The sequence below is a fragment of the Molossus molossus genome, unplaced genomic scaffold (assembly GCF_014108415.1).
Source record: "Molossus molossus isolate mMolMol1 unplaced genomic scaffold, mMolMol1.p scaffold_m16_p_9, whole genome shotgun sequence".
Taxonomy (NCBI): Eukaryota; Metazoa; Chordata; class Mammalia; order Chiroptera; family Molossidae; genus Molossus; species Molossus molossus.
Window position 1 is genome coordinate 12041823 of NW_023425403.1, and position 20631 is coordinate 12062453.

General features: G+C 41.7%; 1 protein-coding gene across 1 annotated transcript; it reads right to left on the minus strand.

The window, feature by feature from the left end:
* Positions 1-1007: 1007 nt before the first annotated feature.
* Positions 1008-15060, minus strand: MTNR1A (melatonin receptor 1A). The gene is made up of 2 exons (XM_036250540.1): positions 14835-15060; positions 1008-1876 (listed from the first exon to the last, which is right to left on the minus strand). Exons 1-2 carry the CDS (start codon positions 15058-15060, stop codon positions 1008-1010), a joined length of 1095 nt encoding a protein of 364 aa, XP_036106433.1.
* Between the last annotated feature and the right edge of the window lie 5571 nt (positions 15061-20631).

Sequence of the window (20631 nt, forward strand, 5' to 3'; positions counted from 1 at the left end):
ATGTTTCTCTCTCTCTCTCTCTCTCCCTCCCACTTTATCTGAACAAAATATCGAAAAATGTCCTCGGGTGAGGATAAAAAATTAAAAAAAAAAAAAAAGAATATTGTTTTGAGATAGCCAGAGAAGAAAAACTTTTTGATTTAGATATCTACTCGCCCAAATAGATTATCAATCTAAACCACATTCAGTGCTGTATCTAAAATTCGACAGCCTTTGATTCTTTGTCATGTCATTTTTAACTGAATTGATTAGATGATAATAAATTAACAGAGATCCATTCAAAACAACTAGTCAGTGACATGAAGAAGAATAATATTCAGTGACAAAATAAGAAGCCAAAGGTCTAATAAGGTCACATAAAGTTTTACACGTAGCTATTGCTTTCAAATATCATGGTTGTAAACAACGGAAAAAGGACTCTACCATTTCAGATTTCTTAATCTGTTTCAATGTGCAACTTTTAATAGGGAGTGACAAACATTTAAGATCATGACTATGGCTACCCAGTGCTAACACTGCCAACTGAAAACTTTGTAGTCGTTGTCATTGAGTTAATAGCTGATTTATTTTTAGCCTTTCCTTCTGCAAAGAGTCACTCACCATTTTGTTCCGTCTATTCATTATAATTAAAACACAGCATTTATTTTCCCATTAAAAATCTTTTAAAAGTGGAGGAAAAAAGCATTTACTACATTTGTGGCACAATTTGCAGCTAAAAAGGTTCACACGCTTTCCCATTTGAATACAATCAACACTTTTATTTAAAATTACCGCCTTCTGTCGCTGAACCATAGTCTTCAATGCACGTATAACTCAATTTCTCTTGGTAAGAATTAGACTCGTTCAAAAGGTGTGGGACACATTAGCTCAGAACGTATAGAAGCAACTTCGTCTGACGGTATGTTTTTTCAACCACAGTTTCTCTAGACATCTGTCGAGAGGAAAGCAGACATGAACACTGGCAAGGCCTTGAGCGGGGTTCCCACCTGGCCGGGAACGCTTTGTTTTTACACGGAGTCCACCTGTACTAGGTTATTGTTGGTCATCAATGGCGAGGGTTTGCATTTGACCCTATCTGCTCCCTCGTTCGTGCTCTCGGCGAAGAACATCTTGGCGGTGCACAGGGAGACTATAATTCTTCTGTATTCCTTCCTGAAATTCTGGTTCAGCACTCCATAAATAATTGCGTTGAGGCAGCTGTTGAAATAGGCCATATAGTAACTGGCCACAAAGAGCCACTCGGGGACCCTGGGTACCATGCGGGCGGGGTCTGAGGCCACGGCGAGACCGATCACGTTTAGAGGCGCCCAGCAGATGGCAAAAAGCACGAAAACCACAAACATGCTGACAAAGTTCCTGAAATCCTGTGGCTTCAGCTTGGGTTTGCTGTCAGGCTTCACCCTCCGTCTGACCCGCAGAACCAGGACCCATATCCTCAGGTAGCAGAAGACCACGATGGCCATGGGGACCAGGAAATGGAAGACCACCACGGCGATGGTGTAGGCGGAGCTGGTGGACTGCGCGAAGGTGCAGGAGTAGACGCGCGGGTCGTACTGCAGGCTCCCGATGTGCAGGTTGGGCGCGATGGCCACGAGGGTCAGCGTCCAGATCAGGAGCACGCAGCAGAGGGAGTTCTTGTTGCTGTACAGCCTGTCGTACTTGAGACTGTGGCAGATGTAGCAGTAGCGGTTGATGGCGATCCCGGTGATGTTGAAGATGGAGCCGATGACGCTCAGGCCCATCAGGAAGCCACTGACCTGGCAGTGCAGGCTCCCCAGGTTCCACCCGTTGTTCAGTATAGAGGTCAGCACCAAGGGGTAGGGATACACAGCCACCACCAGGTCTGCGACTGCTAGGCTCACCACAAATATGTTCCCTGCAAGGGAAGGATGTAGAAAACACAGGTTACTGCCAGTGTTCCCTGGAATGCACTGTTTCCTTTCGCAGTTAACAGCTGAGCTGTTTCTGCAACGCTGAGGACCTGTCATCAGAGGGACTAGGGGTTAAGAATGAAGTGGAGGCTCATTCCACCGCAAGTGAGCCCATTGCAGCCCTTGTCTGTCAATTTCATGGCTCTCAAATTCCCACGGCCCCAGAGCAAGGCATAGTCCATCTTCAAATCTGTCATCTTTCAAACTGTTTATTTCCTGTGTGCTATACAAAATCTTGAGTTCCTATACTCCAATCAGATCTTCGGTTCTAGAATCTTCGACATTACCTGAGAGATGTCCTGCCATTTCTCCAGCCAGTCATGGCTTCCTTAAGTTCCAGGACTTCTACCCCTCTCTAGTTCTTCACTGGTTCTCAAATGGGCCTCTACTTCCTGTTCTTGGAGAGCAATGGATCCTTGTCCATCAGGTAGTTGTTAAGAGAAAAAGAAGTTCTGTCCTTGGCTATCTGAGTGGTAATATTGGCTTCAGTGCTTACTAGCTATCTCCCTGGGGCAAGTGACATTATCTCACCAAACTTTGGTTTCCTCTTCTCTAACATGGAAATGAGAGGCTTCGTCATGGGGCTGCACAGTGTCTCTCCCGTGACAGTGATCGATAAATGATGCTGGGATTCTACAGCTCTCACCCCGATCCAAAGGAAAAGGCAGAACATTTTTTAGATGTATGAAGAACTGAAAGTACAAAGTTAAACCCTAAATATTCAGAGTAAGTGATAATTTTCTATATGAATGTAGTAACACAGCACATCTGAAACTATAAAAGAAGAACTCCAGTCAAGTTGCATGAGACACCGGCTAGTTCATTCTTTGGTTGAGTGGCTCGTTGCTTTGCTGCTATTCCTTGTGCCTTGAACAGCCTTTTCCAACTTTTAAAAGGCTACCCATTTCCCCAAATCCATCTTAAATAAAAAGTACCCAAAATTTTACTTATTTGCCCAACCTCATGGAGAAGCTCCCTCTTTTAAAGGCTGCTAGATTGCTTCATTTATACCACTTTAATTTAGATTAAGTTATAATAAATTCCATTCGATAGAAACTTATTAAGTGTATATGACAAGTGCCGGGGAAACAGGAATGAACATACAGGGATCCTTTGATCCTTGATCTTAGATAAACAAACAAAATTAAAACAGAGAGAAAGAAATGCAGCAACAGTGTGTGCAGAGAGAGAAAGGGGGGAGGGACATGCCAGGCAGAGGTTTTGCCTTTTATTATATTCACTTGTAAACCTGGCCTTCCTATGTTTCTATCTGGTAGGCCCCTGAGCCTGTCTTCCTCAGATTGGTATTCTGAATAGGACCCAGATGAGACTATTGCTCAGATGCTTGATGAAGTAAGTTAAATTGTCATCTCCCAACATCTGAAATACAATGGCCTTTGTATCTGAAGTTTTTGTATTTTAATTTTTATTTTCCCCAAAAGAACATTGCAAATAAGTGAAGTAAAATAGTTATGATGAAAAAAGGCAAGGTTTTGCCATTTAATTAGGAATTTTGGATAAACTGTCATAAAAACAACTTCTTTGAAAAGAGGTTATACTAAGCCAAATTAAAGCAATAAAAGCAAATTTATTTTTCCTACAGATTTATTTCAAATTTCAATGAAATATGTAAATTCCGAAGTCATCATATTTTAATAAATTTTAACTCAACAGATTTAATACCTTAAAAATAAGTATAATATATGAGGGTGGGGGAGGTAGAAGAGGTTATAGGGGGGAAATGGTGATGGAGACTTGACTTGGGGTGGTAAGCATACAATACAATATACAGATGATGCTTTATAGAATTGTACAATGAAACCTATATATAGTTTTATTAACCAATGTAACTCCAATAAGTTCAATAAAAAGTATAATATATGAAATTCAGCTACAAATTACATAGTCATCAAACAGTACATTTTTTACCCAGAATCACAGGATGCAAACTGTCCCAATACAGATATATTTTTGAAAGAGCTTACAAATAAAATCATGAATGATATCATAGATTTTGTTCATGGCTTTAATCCTCTGTTTCACTTATTTTGTAGTAATTATGCTTCTTTTCTGTTCAAATAATTATATTAATTAAATCATTAGTTTAATTTTCTTTGAACTAATCTCATTTACAAGTATTTGGAGAAAAAAATTAAGCCATAGACTCAGTGCAGATGTGGCCATCAGACAGATCCTCTGGGAGCTTTAGCACACGTGCTGTGCTGTGTGGAGCGTTGGGGGGGGGGGGTATTTTGCTTATCTTTTTCCCTCTTCTGTTACCTCTGTCATTTAATGCATATTACTAGTTAACCTTGCATCTCAGTGATTTTTTCTTTTCTTTTTTTATCCTCACCTGAGGACATTTTTCCATTCTTTGGTCAGGAAGAGAGAGACATCAACGTGAAAGGGACGCATGGAGTGTGCCACCTACACAACCCAACCAGCCGAGGCCAAACTGCAACCAAGGTATATGCCCTTAGCTGGAATCAAACCCGGTTATCTTGGAACCGCAGACCTATGATCTAATCACTGAGCCAAACTGGCCAGGGCGCATCTCAGTGTTTCTATTACAGGGTATCAATGGGGACAGTGGTTCAACTAGAATAATAATGAAAATCATGCAAAGATGAATAAAGAAACCGTGTTGTCTATTGGGGAATGGGTTAGTGTGTTGACAGTTTTACAAGGATAGTGGCATTATGTTAGGTAGAAGCATAATTACGTTTCCTTTATCTGGAAGTTAAGTATGGCTAATGTGGATATATATGCCAAGGCGTGGACTGTGGTGGGTTTGTGTTGTGTCGATTTAGCTAAGCTGGGATTTCCCCGAATCTCCTTCCCGGCACGTTAACATGGTGGAAGTGAAGCCCGAACCACATCTCCCCTCAAGGCTCAGCAGGCCCAATCAGGCGCTAGGCGCTGGTGCGGCTCTCTCACTGACTAGAAATCTTAGCTAGGTGAGAGTACAAGAATTTCCTATCCTGGGCCAGATTCCTACCTTTCATCAGTTATGTTGCTGTTTCTTTTTGTTGTTCTTGTTGCTTTAAATTCCACTCTCTACACATCTCACCTCACTTCCATTTGAATGACTGCTTGTGTATCACTTTGCTGCTATGTGAATTACAGAGAAATCTACCTCCCAATACAACAATTCTGCAAAGTTTGGGCCTTCAAGGTTTTCATCGGCGATGTTTACCTTTTTTACACTCAGGTAATAATCAAATCGGTGCTATGATTTAACCCAAGGAGAGTTCATTTCCTTCTGTGTGCTCCTCAAAATGCTGGCCCTGGGAACCCACACTGTGGCAAGCCCGTCTCTAGTCTGCTTCCGTGCCTTCTGTTTCACAGGCCTGATAGGAGCTGCTGCGAACAGCCTTCCCAGGTCTCCCTTGCCAGGCTGGTGCCTGTACCCCGGAGTGTGGGTGAGTGATGGGAGCTCACATTTGACTGAGCTGCATCCCTGCTCAGAAAGTGCCCTCAGTCGAACAGGGCTGATTGACCACTGACAGGGTACACAAGGCAGCCCTCTTGCCTCAAGTGGGATAACTCTGTGGTTGGATTTATGCCCAGAAGCCTCAGCCTCGTGGGTCAGGCCAAGACTGAGCCTCACCTGAGATCCCATCCTTGCTTGACTCTCTCCTCTGCCCTCTGTTCTCACTTCCTTCCGGTTTTTCCTGAGAGCCCTCCCCAGTGATGCCTAAGTGCCAGATCCCCAACCTTGCTCTCAGGTTGGGTTTCCAGGCAACCTACGATAGGTCTTCAGTTCTGTATGAAGCTGGGTAGTTTTATTTTCTTTTTTTATCCTCACCCGAGGACATTTTTATATTTATCTTCAGTTACTGATACAACACCTAAGGCAAGAGAAACAAAGGAAAAAATGAACACATGGGACTACATCAAACTAAAAAGCTTCTGTACAGCAAAAGAAACAACCATCAAAATGGAAAACGGAAAGGTTGGGTTGTTTTCTAAAGAGGCATTTCTCATGCTGTATTACTTTCTTCCAAAGATATGGGGCCAATGTATTACCCTCTAATAGTTATGCTTTGTCTCTATTCTTGACTAATTAATTTGAAGTTCTTTCATTAATTCTGCCTTATGATGTGTGCTGTTGCTTGCACATCTCCTCTATTTCATTCTTCCTGAAGTAACATTTTTTAAAAATTCTCATCACTATGTACTTTGAGCTTCAGCTACCATCATCCACCAACCTACTTTCAAATTTCTTTGGAGAAGTTTGTCTGCCATATAAACATGTTTCTAGTCATAATCCTTGTAATCCATGTGTCATTTTTATTCGAAAATTAGAGGATGAGAATTTTAGAAGTGCCATGATAAAAAGGAAACTTTGAAACCAGGACCCATATTTTATACAAGCTTAACACAGTGCCTTGCATTTTGACAAACAAACAAGAATTTGCTGACCATTTATATTCTGTCTGATACTGTAGGTATGCAATAAATACTAATCTACATGAACACTTAATTCAATAAGCAGCCAAAGTGCTCAATAGCAAAACAAGTAAGCATCCTTTTAAACCATAAGTTCAATAACTCAAACTTACCCTCAACAGCCTAAATAATATTTAGTACCAAGTAGATATATTTTCTCTTTCTTGTTCTTTTTTCTAAGACTAAATTCTTCTATATGATTGCCGAAAGTATATAGCTCTGTAGAAAAATTAATCTTAAAATATGTCAAGCAGAAAGTCCAGAAGTTTATTCACTTGCAGCATTACTAACTTCCACGAAAATGTCTTGAGATATCACATAGAGTGCTCAGGTTTCAGGTCAACTTGATTAGCCAACCTTTTTGAAAGGTGAACATGTTAGGGTGCTGATTAAGGAACCATCCTTACAAAAGGGAGTAGATGGTACTGATGACACCATGTGGAGTTCTGAGCATACACAAATGCTTCTTGAAAAACAATCCATTAATTGCCTCTTTGGTAGTCCAGAAAATCCTGAGTGTGCGTGTATTTCTCTTACAGATGATAGGGCATCTCTGTAAACTAGGCAACTTAAAAATACTTAGGAAATTCAAGGCACCTTGTAAAGATTTACTATACACGTCAAGTATTCTAGTTACTATTTTTAAAAGGTACTAATAGCCCGGCCGGTGTGGCTCAGTGGTTGAGGGTCGACCCATGTACCAAGAGGCCACCAGTTCGATTCCCGGTCGGGGGCACGTAGGAGGCGGCCAATAGATGTTCTCTCTCATCAATGTTTCTATCTCTCTTTCGCTGTCCCTTCCTATCTCTCTAAAATCAATAATAAAAAATAAATAAAAGGTACTAATAAAGAATAAACAAACTCCAGGTACTCCATGGAGATTTCAAATAACCCCGAAGGCAGGTATTTTCAAAGCAGGTATTTATTAAAAGCAGGTATTTATTAAAAGAGGAATAAGGAGAAAAGGAACCATTAAATCTTAGTAGGAAATAAAAGCAGGGGGTTTAACTTAGAACTATTTTTTCTTCGGTTAACTTACAAATTTGCCGAGAGGAAAATGATTCTGAAAGCTAGCAAAGATAAGCTCTATCTTAGCTATAATTAATTTAATGCTAAGAATTGCCACTTGCTCAGGAGATGAGTAGCTAGAAGAGGTGAAAAATCAGACCGAATGCAATCGTGTATTTGGGAGTCTGAAACACTGTCCTGAGCTTTCCAGGGGATCCTGGCAATTATTTCGGCAAATTGGGAAAAATTTAGCATTCCATAATAATGTACTACCCAGGCCAGGGATAAAAAGTCATAAAACTTTAAATGATGGATAAGTATACAAGGGGGGGGGGGTCAATAAAATGTCTTAAAAAGTAAAAAATAGTCTCAAATCAATCATTTCAAATATCATGGAGCTACAGGAGGAAAACGTCGCCAGTGTTAACGAGATACTAGATTAGAGATTATATTAAGCATTGACTTCATTAGCTTGAAATCGTTTTCCAAGTCTGTACATACACGTTAGGTCACAATTTTTTGAATGGTAAAATCGTTGTCTGAGAAAGTTACTGTAGCTTCCAGAGTTGATTCATTTTTTTCCTCTTTTAAAATTCATTTTTAAATTACAGTTGACATACAATATTAGTTTCAGGTGTGCAACATAGTGGTTAGACATTTACATATTTTATGAAGTGATGACTTGGATAAGTCTAATACCCATCTGACACCAAATATGGTTACTACAATGTTATTGATTATATTTTCTCTGCTGTACATTACATCGTTTCAACTATTTTAATAACTAAAAATTTGGAATTTTTTTCAATTACAGTTAATCCTCGGTATTATTTTATATTAGTTTCAGGTGTACAGTATTGTGGTTATTCATTGGATAAAAAAGGAGCGGTACATATATACAATAGAATATTACTCGGCCATAAAAAGGAATGAAATCTTGGCCTTTGTGACAACATGGATGAACTTAGAGGGTATTATGCTAAGTGAAATAAGTCAGGCAAAAAAAGACATATACTATATGTAAAATCTAAAGAACAAAATAAATGAACAAACGAAATGGAAATAGACTCACTGATACAGAGAACAAACTGAGCATTGCCAGATAGGAGCAGGTTTAGGGGCTGGGTGAAAATGGTGACGGGATTAAGAAGAGCAAATTTGTAGTTACAAAATAGTCACCAGAATGTAAAGTACAGCAAGGGAATATAGTCAATACTACTGTAACAGCTATATATGATGCTAGGCGGGTACTAGAACGATCGGGAGGATCACTTTGTCAGCTATATAAATGACTTATTCATTTAAATTGGAGGATAACTTGCATATTGAAATTAGAATCTCAGCCCTACTTGCGGTGGAGAAACAGTGTTTATTACAAAAGGGAAAAGTGAGATATCAGAGAATTTGCAGAATTTGCATAATGTCACAGAAGAGCATTAAATCCTAAATCTTTGGTTTCTGACTGATTTCACTTCTCACCATTCATATTGTCCACTTACATTTAAGAAGTACATTTAAAAAGAAATGAGCATTTAAAAGCTAAAAGCAACCAAATATTCTTTTCAGAAATACATAAATAAACTTCTCAAATATAACATGCTTATAAGTCTATTAAAAGACTTACAAGTATTTTTTGTTGATGTAAAAAAACACAACAGTCACAACCAGGAAATAGAAATACAAGTGTCACCACTACTAAGAGATTGAATATAATTATGGTGATTAAAGAATATTGGAGGCCCTGGCCGGTTTGGCTCAGTGGTTGGAGCGTCGGCCTGCGGTCCAGAGAGACCCGGGTTCGGTTCCCGCTAAGGGCGCGTACCTCGGTTGCAGTTTGTCCCCGGCCCTGGTTGGTCGTAGGGGTGGCAGCCACTCGATGTGTCCCTTCACATCGATGTTTCTCTCTCTCTCTCTCTTCCTCTCTCTCCCTCCCGCTCTATCTGAACAAAAAATGGAAAAATGTCCTCGGGTGAGGATAAAAAAAATATATATATATATATTGGAGGCCAAGAAACAAGAAACAGACAAGGGGGGAGAAGTAAAGAGAAGGCAACGGAAGAGAAGGGGAAAGAGAAAATATAAGCCTGGGTACAGTAAACACAGTGGCCAAGAGCTCAGTCAAGGTAGCTATGAACACGTTCAGTGGGACCTACGCTGGGTATTGATGAATCGATGGTGAGTGTGACCAGGATAATGGAGAAGGCAGCGAACCTCAGCCATCATTGCGTGAGCGACAGGTACAAGCAAAGAGTCAAGTTTAACACGGGCAACAATCTACATGTGGGTGATCAAAGAGAAAAGGTTCAGCTTGGTAGTTTTCAGTACTTAGATTTGGCGTAAGTTCTAGTTCACGGTGTGGGTAATAATACTGCTGTCTATCAACACCCTCATTTCAAATCATTTCTCAGAAGTGATGGTCACATAAGTATCTACATATGTAAAATCACATCCAGCTGTACCCTTACTTCTTGTGCACTTAACTGTGTGTATCTTATGCCTTCGCTTAAAAATATTTTTAGAGTAAGCATGCCTGAGAAGCATCTTAGAAACAGCCCTGGTGCATCCAAAGTTCAAACTCAGACAGTTTAGCCCACTGTGCACCAAATTTAAAAAATAATAATAAGCCACTTTCAATAGGTGACTTTCTAAAATATGATGTCCCTGTCTTCTTAGGCAGAACACACTGTATGTGACTGGACCATTCCTTGATGGCTAAGGGTCATATTTAATAAACACAATTTTGTACTGTGCAGTTTTCAGGAGCAAGTAACGGCGGGCAGGCTTTTTGCTTCTTCATTATGTGACCACAAAAGGTTGTGCTTGTTCAGTTTTTCAGATCTGCTTTGACGAATTTATTTCAATTCTTGTTGTTTGGCATATGTGCTGTTTCTTTAAATGCATCAGTCTTCCTCCTCATTGACTGCTTGTAATCTGGGGTCCCAGGCACTAGCCTCACAGCTTTGTGGAACTCGAAGGCAGAACAAATAAACTATAGATGAAAGCCTGCTGTTATTATTATTTTTTGTTATTTCCATTTATTGGCCATATTGTAGATAAGTTAGATTACCAAGTAATTGAATTTTGAATAAGAAAGTTATTACTATACTCCTTCTCTACTTTTAGTAAAAGTTTTAAAGTATGATGATGTACATATAGAAAAGTGCACAAATCATAAGTCTACAGTTCAGTTATTTTAAACAATGCAATACATCCTTGCTAGGTGTACCTAGTAAAAAAGAACACATACCATGACCTGCTTTATCATTTTCAAAGTATGCATCAATTTCCACATGCAAACTGTGCAAAGTATCCTTTTCCATATGTATCCTCTATGCAAAGTATCCTTTTCTATATGCATCCCTGGAATCATTAGGTAACTGCAACAATTGCGTGGGGCTAAAGGATTATTAGATATTTTTGTATTATCAAATGTGGAAACTGAGGCTTTCTCAGATCATAAAATGGGCAGCAAGGATATTAATCCTAGTGGTTCAGAGCAGGAATGTTCCCATTATACCATGAGAGTTACTCAGTAGATACAAACATAGCATCGATTTTGATAGCATCGATTCAAGTATCAGATTTTGGAAAGAAGCAGAGCAGGCACTGTGCCAGCACCTAAGACTCTGGTGGTTGTCTGGAGCCTGTATCTGTTCGAACAGTGTCCCTGACATACACGCACGCCTGTTAAGTATTTTAACTTTCTTCCCTGGAAAATCAAATGCCAACAGGCTCCCTTGAGGGAGGACAGAGGCATAAATAACCCACAATTATACCAGATTTCCAAAAGGAAGTACTAGTTCAAAACTTAGGATTCATATTTTCTTATCTCATTTCTTCCATTCTCTTCTTTCCATCTTTAATAAAATTAATTTAATTTAATGGAAGTACTGAACAGTTATAAGAACTTAGAAAAAGCATCCCAAAACTCATACAGTATTTGAATCCACTCTCTCTGTCACTGTTTGAAATTACCACCCATCCAAGCCTCTAGTGGTTTGAATTCCAACAGTGGTACATCCGAATACAAAATCCCAATTGTAAAATAGCCAAGTTCAAAAGCTTCACAAGTTAAGGCTCACTGTGGGTCTCCCAGTCAACTACAGGGATGTAGTATTTTATAAAATGCCCTAGCAAAAATCACTTAGCAGCTCTGGTTGGGTGGCTCAATTAGTTGGAGCATCATCCTGTACACCAAAAGGTTATAGGTTCCATTCCCGGTCAGGGCACATTCCTAGGTTGTGGGTTCAGGTTCAGTGTGTGTACAGGAGGTGACCAATCCAAGTTTCTCTATCTCTCTTTCTCCCCCCATCCCCACTCCCTCAAATCATTAAACATGTCCTCAGGTGAGGATTAAAAAAATTGCTGAGCAAATAAATAAAATACAAAGCAGTGGGGAAGGAGCACTTTTTATAAGTTCTTTTGCATAAACCAGAAGAAGTAGAATTTTTCCAAGCACACAAATATTTTTTTTAATAAAAGTTTCTATAGGATGCAAACTTCCCAAGTGCTCTTCATAGCAACTAAACGGAGTGAGCTCAGGGCCGAGCTCTGTGAAGTAAACCCTGCACCACCAATCTGTGTCCTGGCTTCTCCTCTGTAAAGCGGGTGCCGGTGGCACCCCACCACAGGGCTGCCCTGAGGATCCAGTTAACATGGCTCTCCAAACTTCTTTCTTCTCTTTCTTTTTTCCTTTTGAGGGAACAAAGGAATGCACTGGAAGCCAAAGTCCTGTTATTGAACCCTAATTTATGGAATCAAAACAATCAATAATGCAACAAGGAGAGTGCAAAGCAGATTAATATATAACCAGGGTGAGCACTCCAGAACCCAGAGATACAGGGGCGAGGAGATCATGGGCATCACCATGGTGAGAAAGCAGATTTCTCCCACAGCTTTGCGCCTGGGGACGAGATGGAGAATTCTCATACCGCACTTGTAGCACTGGGTCTTCTCCCTTCTCCCTTCTTCCCTCTTCCTCTTCCTCTTCCTCTCCTTCTCCTTCTTCTTCTCCTCCTTCTCTTTCTCCTTCTCCTTTTTCTCCTTCTCCTTCTTTTCCTTTTTCTCCTCCTCCTCCTCCACCTCCTCCTCCTCCTCCTCAATTTATTTAAATTAACAAAACACCACCACTAATTCACCCATTTCTCCCATCCTCCAATCTCCCCACTCCTAACCCCCGCCTCTGGCAGCCATGACTCTATTCTCTATATCGATGAGCTTGTATTCATTTATTTATAGATTCCACATATAAGAGAAATGATAGATGGTATTTGCCTTTCTCTGATTTATTTCACTTAGTATGCTATCCTCATGGTCCATCCATGTTGCCATAAATGACAAGATTTCATCCTTTTTATGGCTGAGTAATATTCCAAAGTATATATATCATAATTTCTTTATCCATTCATCCATCAATGAACATTTAGGTTGTTTTCATATCTCGGCTATTGGAAATAATGTTGCAATAAACATGAGGGTGAGCTATCTTTTTAAGTTAGTGCTTTCATTTTCTTCAGATAAATATCCAGAATTGGAATTGCTGGGTGGTAGGGTAGTTCTATTTTTTGTCCTAAGGAACCTCCTTACTGTTTTCCATATGAGTCAAACCAATTTATATCCCTACTAACAGGGCACAAGTGTACTCTTTTCTCCACAACCTCACTAACACTTGCCATTTTTTGTCTTTTTAATAATAGCCATTCCTAACAGGTGTGAGGTAACGTTTCATTGTGGTTTTGACTAGCATTTCCCTGATTATTAATGATGCAGAGGATCTTTTCATGCACCTGTTGACCATCTGTGTGTCTTCTTCGGGAAAATGTCTATTCAGATCTTCTGCCCACTTATAAAAAGATGTTTTTATTGATTTTTGGAGAGAGAGGAAGGCAGAGGGAGATAGAAACATCGATTGGCAACCTTCTGCACTTGCACACCTCCTACTGGGGATCCAGCCCCAAACCCCGGATGTGCCCTGCCTGACCAGGAGTTGAACAAGGGACCTCTCAGTGCATGGGACGGTGCCCAACCAAGTAAGCCACACCAGCCAGGACTCGTCTCCTCATTTGTAAACGCGATTGTGGGTTTTTTGTTTGGTTGGTTGGTTTTGCTATTTAGTTATATATGTTCTTTATATGTTTTGGATATTAATCTCTTATCAGATACATAATTTGCAAATATTTTCTCCCATTCAGTAAGTTGCCTTTTCATTTTGTTGCTGGTTTCCTTTGCTGTGCACAAGCTTTTTAGTTTGATGTAGTTCTACTTATTTATTTTTCTTTTGATGTCAGATTTAAAACATCATCACCAAGACCTATGTCAAGGAGCTTACCACCTTCCTGGGAACCTCTTCCTAAAGGCAGAATTCCTCTAGTTTAAGCCAATCACCTGGGAAGTGAATTTATTCACTGGACTCACTCCAAATCATGATATAAGTTGCTTGTTAACTAATTCTTAAACTATGCACTGCCTAAAACAATGTAGGGGGAAAAAAGGGGGGGGGGGTCCCTCCCAGAAAGGAGTTAAACAAAATCACAGCATTGATCAACTGCTTAGAACAAAAATATTGCTTTTGACAAACATGTAAGTGCAAGGTTCCTTCTCCTCCCCATCCACTCCTCCATAGAGTTTGCCTCCAGTAAAGAGCAGGCATCTGATGATCAGGTGGAGGTCTGGCCACCTGTCCTTGGACCATCCACAGGGTCCCACCCAGGATAAACCAGTCTCAGTGCGTGGCCTGGAGGAAAAAGCAAGTGTAATCCAAGTACCAAATCAGCTTTAATAGCATATTATATGGAAATATACTCTTTATTACAACAATTTCTATTTTTAAAGTGTAAACTCCTTGAACTTGGAGGCATAATGGTTACTTTCCCCAGCACGTTTAGGAGCCTGTTGAGATTGCACGCTAAAAAACTGAAGACTACTCCTGACAATAAAACTAAAATGATTGCACTATTATTTTGCCAACTTATTTTTCTCATATTTTAACAAAGTTGGGAATCAAATTATATGTAAAGCCAAGCAATCGGTAGTTTGCTGAGGGCATTGGGAAGGGCTTCTTGAGGAACTCCCTGCCACCAGTACTGAGTCTCTCTCAATTTCTTTCATAAGCCTCAGAAATGGAAAACTATACAGTGGGGTTTTTCTCTAAAATAAAGAGAAGCAGATCCGCCCAAGTTTTCTACCCTTTAGGGTTGAAGACTTCTTACTGTTTTATGGGAAAACATTTTTGATAGGCAGGTTAAAGGGGAGTAAATGAATGGGCTTCGGTCTCTATTAGGAACAATGAGTCAAAGTGCCCAGGTTTTAAGGGAAAGGAACGAATTGAACTTTTCTGAGGGAGACCCATCGAGAGCCAGGGTGCTGCGCGCCGGGCAGGTGGCCAGGAAGACGAGGGCGGCCGTCGGGTGAGAGTTGGGGCTGCCCGGCCCCGGGAGCCCCTACCTGTGTTCCTCAGCTTCTTGTTCCGACACACGGCCAGGATGACCAGGAGGTTGCCCAGGAGGTCCACCACGATGGTGAAGACGAGGACGGAGGCCAGCGTGGAGGCCAGCCAGGGGGGTCGCGCGCCCGCCGGCCCGCCGCCAGGCACCTGCTGGGAGGCGTTGAGCAGGGCGCTGCTGTTGCCCCTCCAGGGCCCGCCCGGCGCGCCCCACGGCCGCCCCGCCATCGCGCGGCCCGGGCAGCGACCCTGCCCCGCGGCCCCGCGTGTCGCCGAGGGCGCGCGATCCCGCTCCGCCACGTGTGCGGCTCCCCGCCCTCCCGCGAGCAGTCCCCATCCCGCCCCTGCCGCCCGGCCTGGGGACGCCCGGCGTCCGCCCAGGCTCCCGGGACGCGTGCCGACAGCGCCCCCGTGCGGGGAGCCGGGGTCCACCGCCTGCGCCCTGAGAGACAGGGACCACAGAGAAACCTTGGGGCCTGGGCTCTGCATTTCCTCGCTGGAGCCCACCAGCGCCGTGTGCCCCGTGTCCTTACCTGGGGACCGGGCTCGGTGGGCACCCAACCCATCGGCCTGGGAGATGACAGGTGAAAAAATCAAGACCGTCCCAGCGCGGCAGGGATGGCACTATTTATCGACCAAATTACTCCCGGCTCTCCCCACCTCCACCCCTCATCCTGAAAAGGAGGTGGTTGTTGTTTAGTTTTTTAATTTTTTTTATTATCCATAATTTTGATAATTATCCCCAACAGCTACTTCTGTCTTGAGACTTCTTGAACGCTGTCCTTCAAATGCCAAGTGCTTGTCCTCAACTTGGGTACAGCCCCTGCCGGCTTCCCGGGCCCATCAGGAGTGAGGAGGCCCCCCGCCCCCCAGGCTTGAAATGATGAAGATGCCCCCGGGAGTTTTCATGTCGTTTTCTAATGTCACGGACTGAACAGTTCGAAAGTAGGCACAGCCTTGCTTCCAGAACCACACCAGCCGTGCAGGTCCGAAGGCCTTCAGCCACCAACCCGCGACTTCTCCCTGCGGACACCCCAGCCTGTTTGACACACATCCCCCCTCCAGCTTTTAAAAATAACTGCACTTGACCTTTGAAGGTGTCCATGCAATCCACAGCCTCAATAGTCACCTACCAGCCACCAGGTTTGGGGGGTCATTCCCAAAGCGTTTGCAGCGGGGCAAGACAAGCCTGACGCTTTCCAGTGAAGCCCCCACACTGGTCTCACCAAGGAAATAAATAGATCCACCCCTTCCTGGCGGCTAGGGCTTCCTCCTTCCTCTCCATAGCTTTCCCAGCCCTGCCTTAATGGGAATGTCCTAGATTACAATTCCCTTTCATTCGCCACGGTACTTATTCAGGAAATAGTTTACATACTTGGCTCAAAACATGGTCCTCACCCTGCAGATGAGGTGTGCACTGGGGATACGGAGGAGATGCCGAGGTGAAATGAGTGAGCACCGAGGAGGGAATTAATGGATACATGCATTGAGTTCAATAATGGGGTTTTTTGATTAATAAATTTTATTCTTAGAGCCATTTTAACTTCAGAGCAAAATTGAAGGAGAGTATAGAGATTTCCCAAATGCCCCTGCCCTGCACAGCCTCCCCCACGATCTACGTCCACACCAAAGTGGTGCCTTTGTTAGAATCTGTGGACCTACATTGACACATCATTATCATCCAAAGTCATTAGGGTTCACTCCTGGTGTTGTCCATACTATGGGTTTGTACAATTGTGTAATGAGTCCACACTATGGGTTTGTACAATTGTGTAATGAGTCCATACTATGGGTTTGTACAATTGTGTAATGACATGTATCCATTGTTTTGTTATCATATGAAGTATTTTCACTGCCCTAAAAGTACTCTGTTTTGCTGATTCATCCTTCCTTCCCCTCAACTCCTGGCAACCACTGATCTTTTTACTGTCTCCATAGTTTTGCCCTTTCCAGAATGTAATACAGTAGGAATCATACGGCAGGTAGCCTCCTCAGACTGGCTTCTTTCACTTAGTAATGTGCATTTAAGATTCTTCCACATCTTTTCATGGCTTTTTTTTAGTGCTCAGTAATATTCCATTTTCTGGATGGACCACTGTTTTTCCATTCACCTACTTAAGGACATCTTTGTTGCTTTCAACTTTGGGCAACTATGAATAAAGTTTCTATAAACATCCATGTACAGCCCTGGCCGGTTTGGCTCAGCGGTTAGAGCGTCGGCCTGCAGTCCAGAGAGACCGGGTTCGGTTCCCGCTAAGGGCACATACTTCGGTTGCAGTTTGTCCCCGGCCCTGGTTGGTCGTGCGGGTGGCAGCCATTTGATGTGTCCCTTCACGTCGATGTTTCTCTCTCTCTCTCCCTTCCTCTCTCTCCCTCCCACTCTATCTGTACAAAAAATGGAAAAATAGCCTCGGGTGAGGATAAAAAAAAAAAAATCCATGTACAGTTTGTGTGTGTGTGTGTGTGTGTGTGTGTGTGGACATAAGTTTTCAACTCCTGTGTAACTAACAAAAAAAAAAGATTGTTGAAACATAGGTAAGAGTATGTTTAACTTTGTTGCCCGGCCGGTGTTGGTCAGTGGTTGAGTGTTGGTTCAATTCCCGGTCAGGGCACATGCCCAGGTTGTGGGCCCGATTCCTAGTGGTGGGCGAGCAGGAGTCAGCCAGTCGATGTTCTCTCTCGTCGATGTTTCTATCTCTCTCTAAAAATCAATAAAGAAAAAAGTTTTTAAAATAAACTAATACTAATTTTGTAAGAGAACACCGTGTCTTCCAAGGCAGCTGCACCGTTTTGCATTCCCACCAGCGACGAATGAGAGTTCCTGTTGCTCCGCATCCTCCCAGCTGAAAGCCAAAGATAAAAGGTGTTAAAGAAAAACAATGTATTAAACATACTGGAGAGCAATCAATCCAACTCACAGCTGATTTCTCATCAGAACTGTATTCGCGTTCTATTGCTGTCATAACAAATTACCTTACTTAAATTAAGTTAGAGGCTTAACAACACTCATTTATTATCTCTAAGTTACATAGTCCAGAAGTCCAGGTAGAGAGCAGCTCAGCTGGGCCCTGTCTAGAGCCCAGCAGGACAAAATCGGTGGTCAGCAAGGCTGGAGGTCCTAGGGATGAATCTGCGTCCAACCTTACTCAAGCTGTCGGCCTACTCCAGTTCCACGTTGTTGCAGGACTAAGGCCATCCGGAGCTGTCAGCGGCTGGCTGCAGGCCTCACTCAGCCCCTTCCTCCTTCTGCAAAGTCAGCTCCGGTGGGTCAAGTCCCACTCTTGCTTTAAATCTTTAACTTTAACTTCTGTCTCATCTCCCTGCCTCCAGCCAGAAAAACCCCTTTTGCAATGCAATGTAACATTTTCCGAGGGTTGAGAGAACAGGGCACATTGCGGGGGGAGTCACTATTCTAAATAGTGCAGAAATGATGAAGGGCAAAAGAAAGTTGCAACACTGTCTTTAAAGTGCTAAAAGAACATACCTGTTAAACCAGAATGTAAATGGATTAAACTCCCAAGATACTCACTAAATAAAAATTAAGAAGCTTTATGCTATTTACACGAGTCTCACCTAATACCTAAGGGGTAGGAAGGTTGAGAATAAAAAAGAGGAAAGATATACATCAGATACAAAGCAAGGTAAGACTCATTGATATTTGACTTTGCTGTGGACAGAATGAGCACATCCCCCAAAGTTCGTATGTTGAAACCTAATTTCTAATGTGATGGTATTTGTGGTAGGGGCTTTGGGAGGTGATGAGGTCATGAGGGTGGAGTCCTTATGAATGGAGTTAGTGTCCTTATAAAAGGGATCCCACTGAGATCCTTTGCTCCTATCCACCCTATGAGGACACAGCAAGAAGACAACCATCTATGAACCAGGAACTAGACCCGCACCACCAGACACCAAATCTGCCAGCACCTTGATCTTGAATTTCCCAGCCTCTAAAACTGGGAGAATACATTTCTGTTGTTTTTAAGCCACTAAGTTTGTGGTATTTTTGTTATAGCAGCTTGAACAGACTTTAAGGCAAAAGACTCTAGTATTGTCTTATTAGAAATAAAGAGGGAGGTCACAAAATAATTCAAGTTTAAAGTTACCAGAAGACTTTCACCCCATAGCTTGGTCTTAGAACAAAAGACAAAAGACAGTCCTATCACCCAGGAAATGACAAGGGTGTCAGGAGCTCAGTGGCAGTAACTGGGAGCAGAGACCAATATATATATATATTTTTTTTCTATTACCTCACATCCTTTATTGTGTTCCCCCCCCCCCCTTTCCCCTTTTTATTTCTCCTTTTCTTCCCAGTTTTAGAAGCTATTTCCTTTGGTGTGTAGGTTATTCTTCAAACTTTCAACTTGAAAGAATACTTCCCCTTTCCCAACTATATAAGGGCCTTAGAGTGTTTTGACAGTGATCCTCCTTCGTTCATCTCACGCCACTACTGTTCACAACATTCTCATGTCCTCAATTAGTCATTACTGTTTTTCATGCGAGTGTTTACTTACCAGTATCTTAACTTCCTATTTCTCTGTACATTTCATTTTTTCCTTCTACCAGCATCATCAGAGAGGGGACCGGTAAAACTATTAGTTTCTATTTGAATAAATACATTTTTTTTTTACTTTATCATTTTTGAATGATAGTTTAGCTGAGTATAGAATTTTAAGATGACATTAACTATTTTCTCAGCCTTTATTTTTTGGACATTTTACATTTATTTCTCAGATATTCTAGTACTGCCTCTGGCTTCTACTGTTGTATGGAAAGCCTGCTGTCAATGTATTTGCCATACTTTCAAAGGTAATCTGATGTTCCGTGTATCTGATAATCCAATGTATTTGCCATACTTTCAAAGGTAATCCTCTTGTTAGTTGTAAGATTTTTTCCCCCTTAATCTTTAGTATTGTGTTGTTTCATGAATCTCTGTGTATAGATTTTGCATTTTATTCATGTGCTTCTTGAATCTTCTATCAAACATCCCATAATATCACCTGACGGGGACTAATTTTATGTAAATGTATTGTCTCGGAGGTTCCCCATCACACAACTGATGGAAATGTCAAAGTCAGACCACTCAGAAGTTCTCAGAAGACATTTCTGAGTTTTTGTCCTTCCTCCATTCAAGGCTGAGACATATTTCCTTAAAGTTGCTCTATGCCAGTAGGCAGATTTTTCCCCCTAGTCCATTTTTTTGCTGTGCATGTGGCTATTTAAGAGGGCGGGCTTTATGAATGTGGCAGGTAGAGGGAACTTGGTTCAAAATGTCTGCTTTGCTGGGGACTAATATTTCATCTCATGGTCCCACATGGGCACAAAAACTCAAGTCCCTTGGTTCCTTGGAGTGACAAAGCCCTTCGGGCCCCTCCCTCAGGCTCAGCACATGGATTTCAATTTATTCTTTGTTTTAAACTCCCAGAAATTATTCTTACGTCTTGTGTGCTCAGGTGTCTGTTCCTTAGGTTCTACCCAGTATTTCTAACCACGCCATATGAAGAGGATTTCCCCAAAGTCGACATAATCCAAAGATTTGCTAGAAACAGAACTGAAACGATTTTTAAATTTCTTTATTTTGACAATTTCTGGGGAGATTAGAAAATCTAACTTTTAATTCTGAAGCTGTATAATAATAAATATTTTCTAAGTTACAATGAACTCACAACTGTTTACCTATTTTTATATATAAACTTTGGTCTGAAGATCGTACCGTCTAATGTATAATATTCTGAAAGGTATAGATTTTTATTCCAAAATGCAATGCTATTTTTTCAAATCCTTTTCCTATCATTATATAGA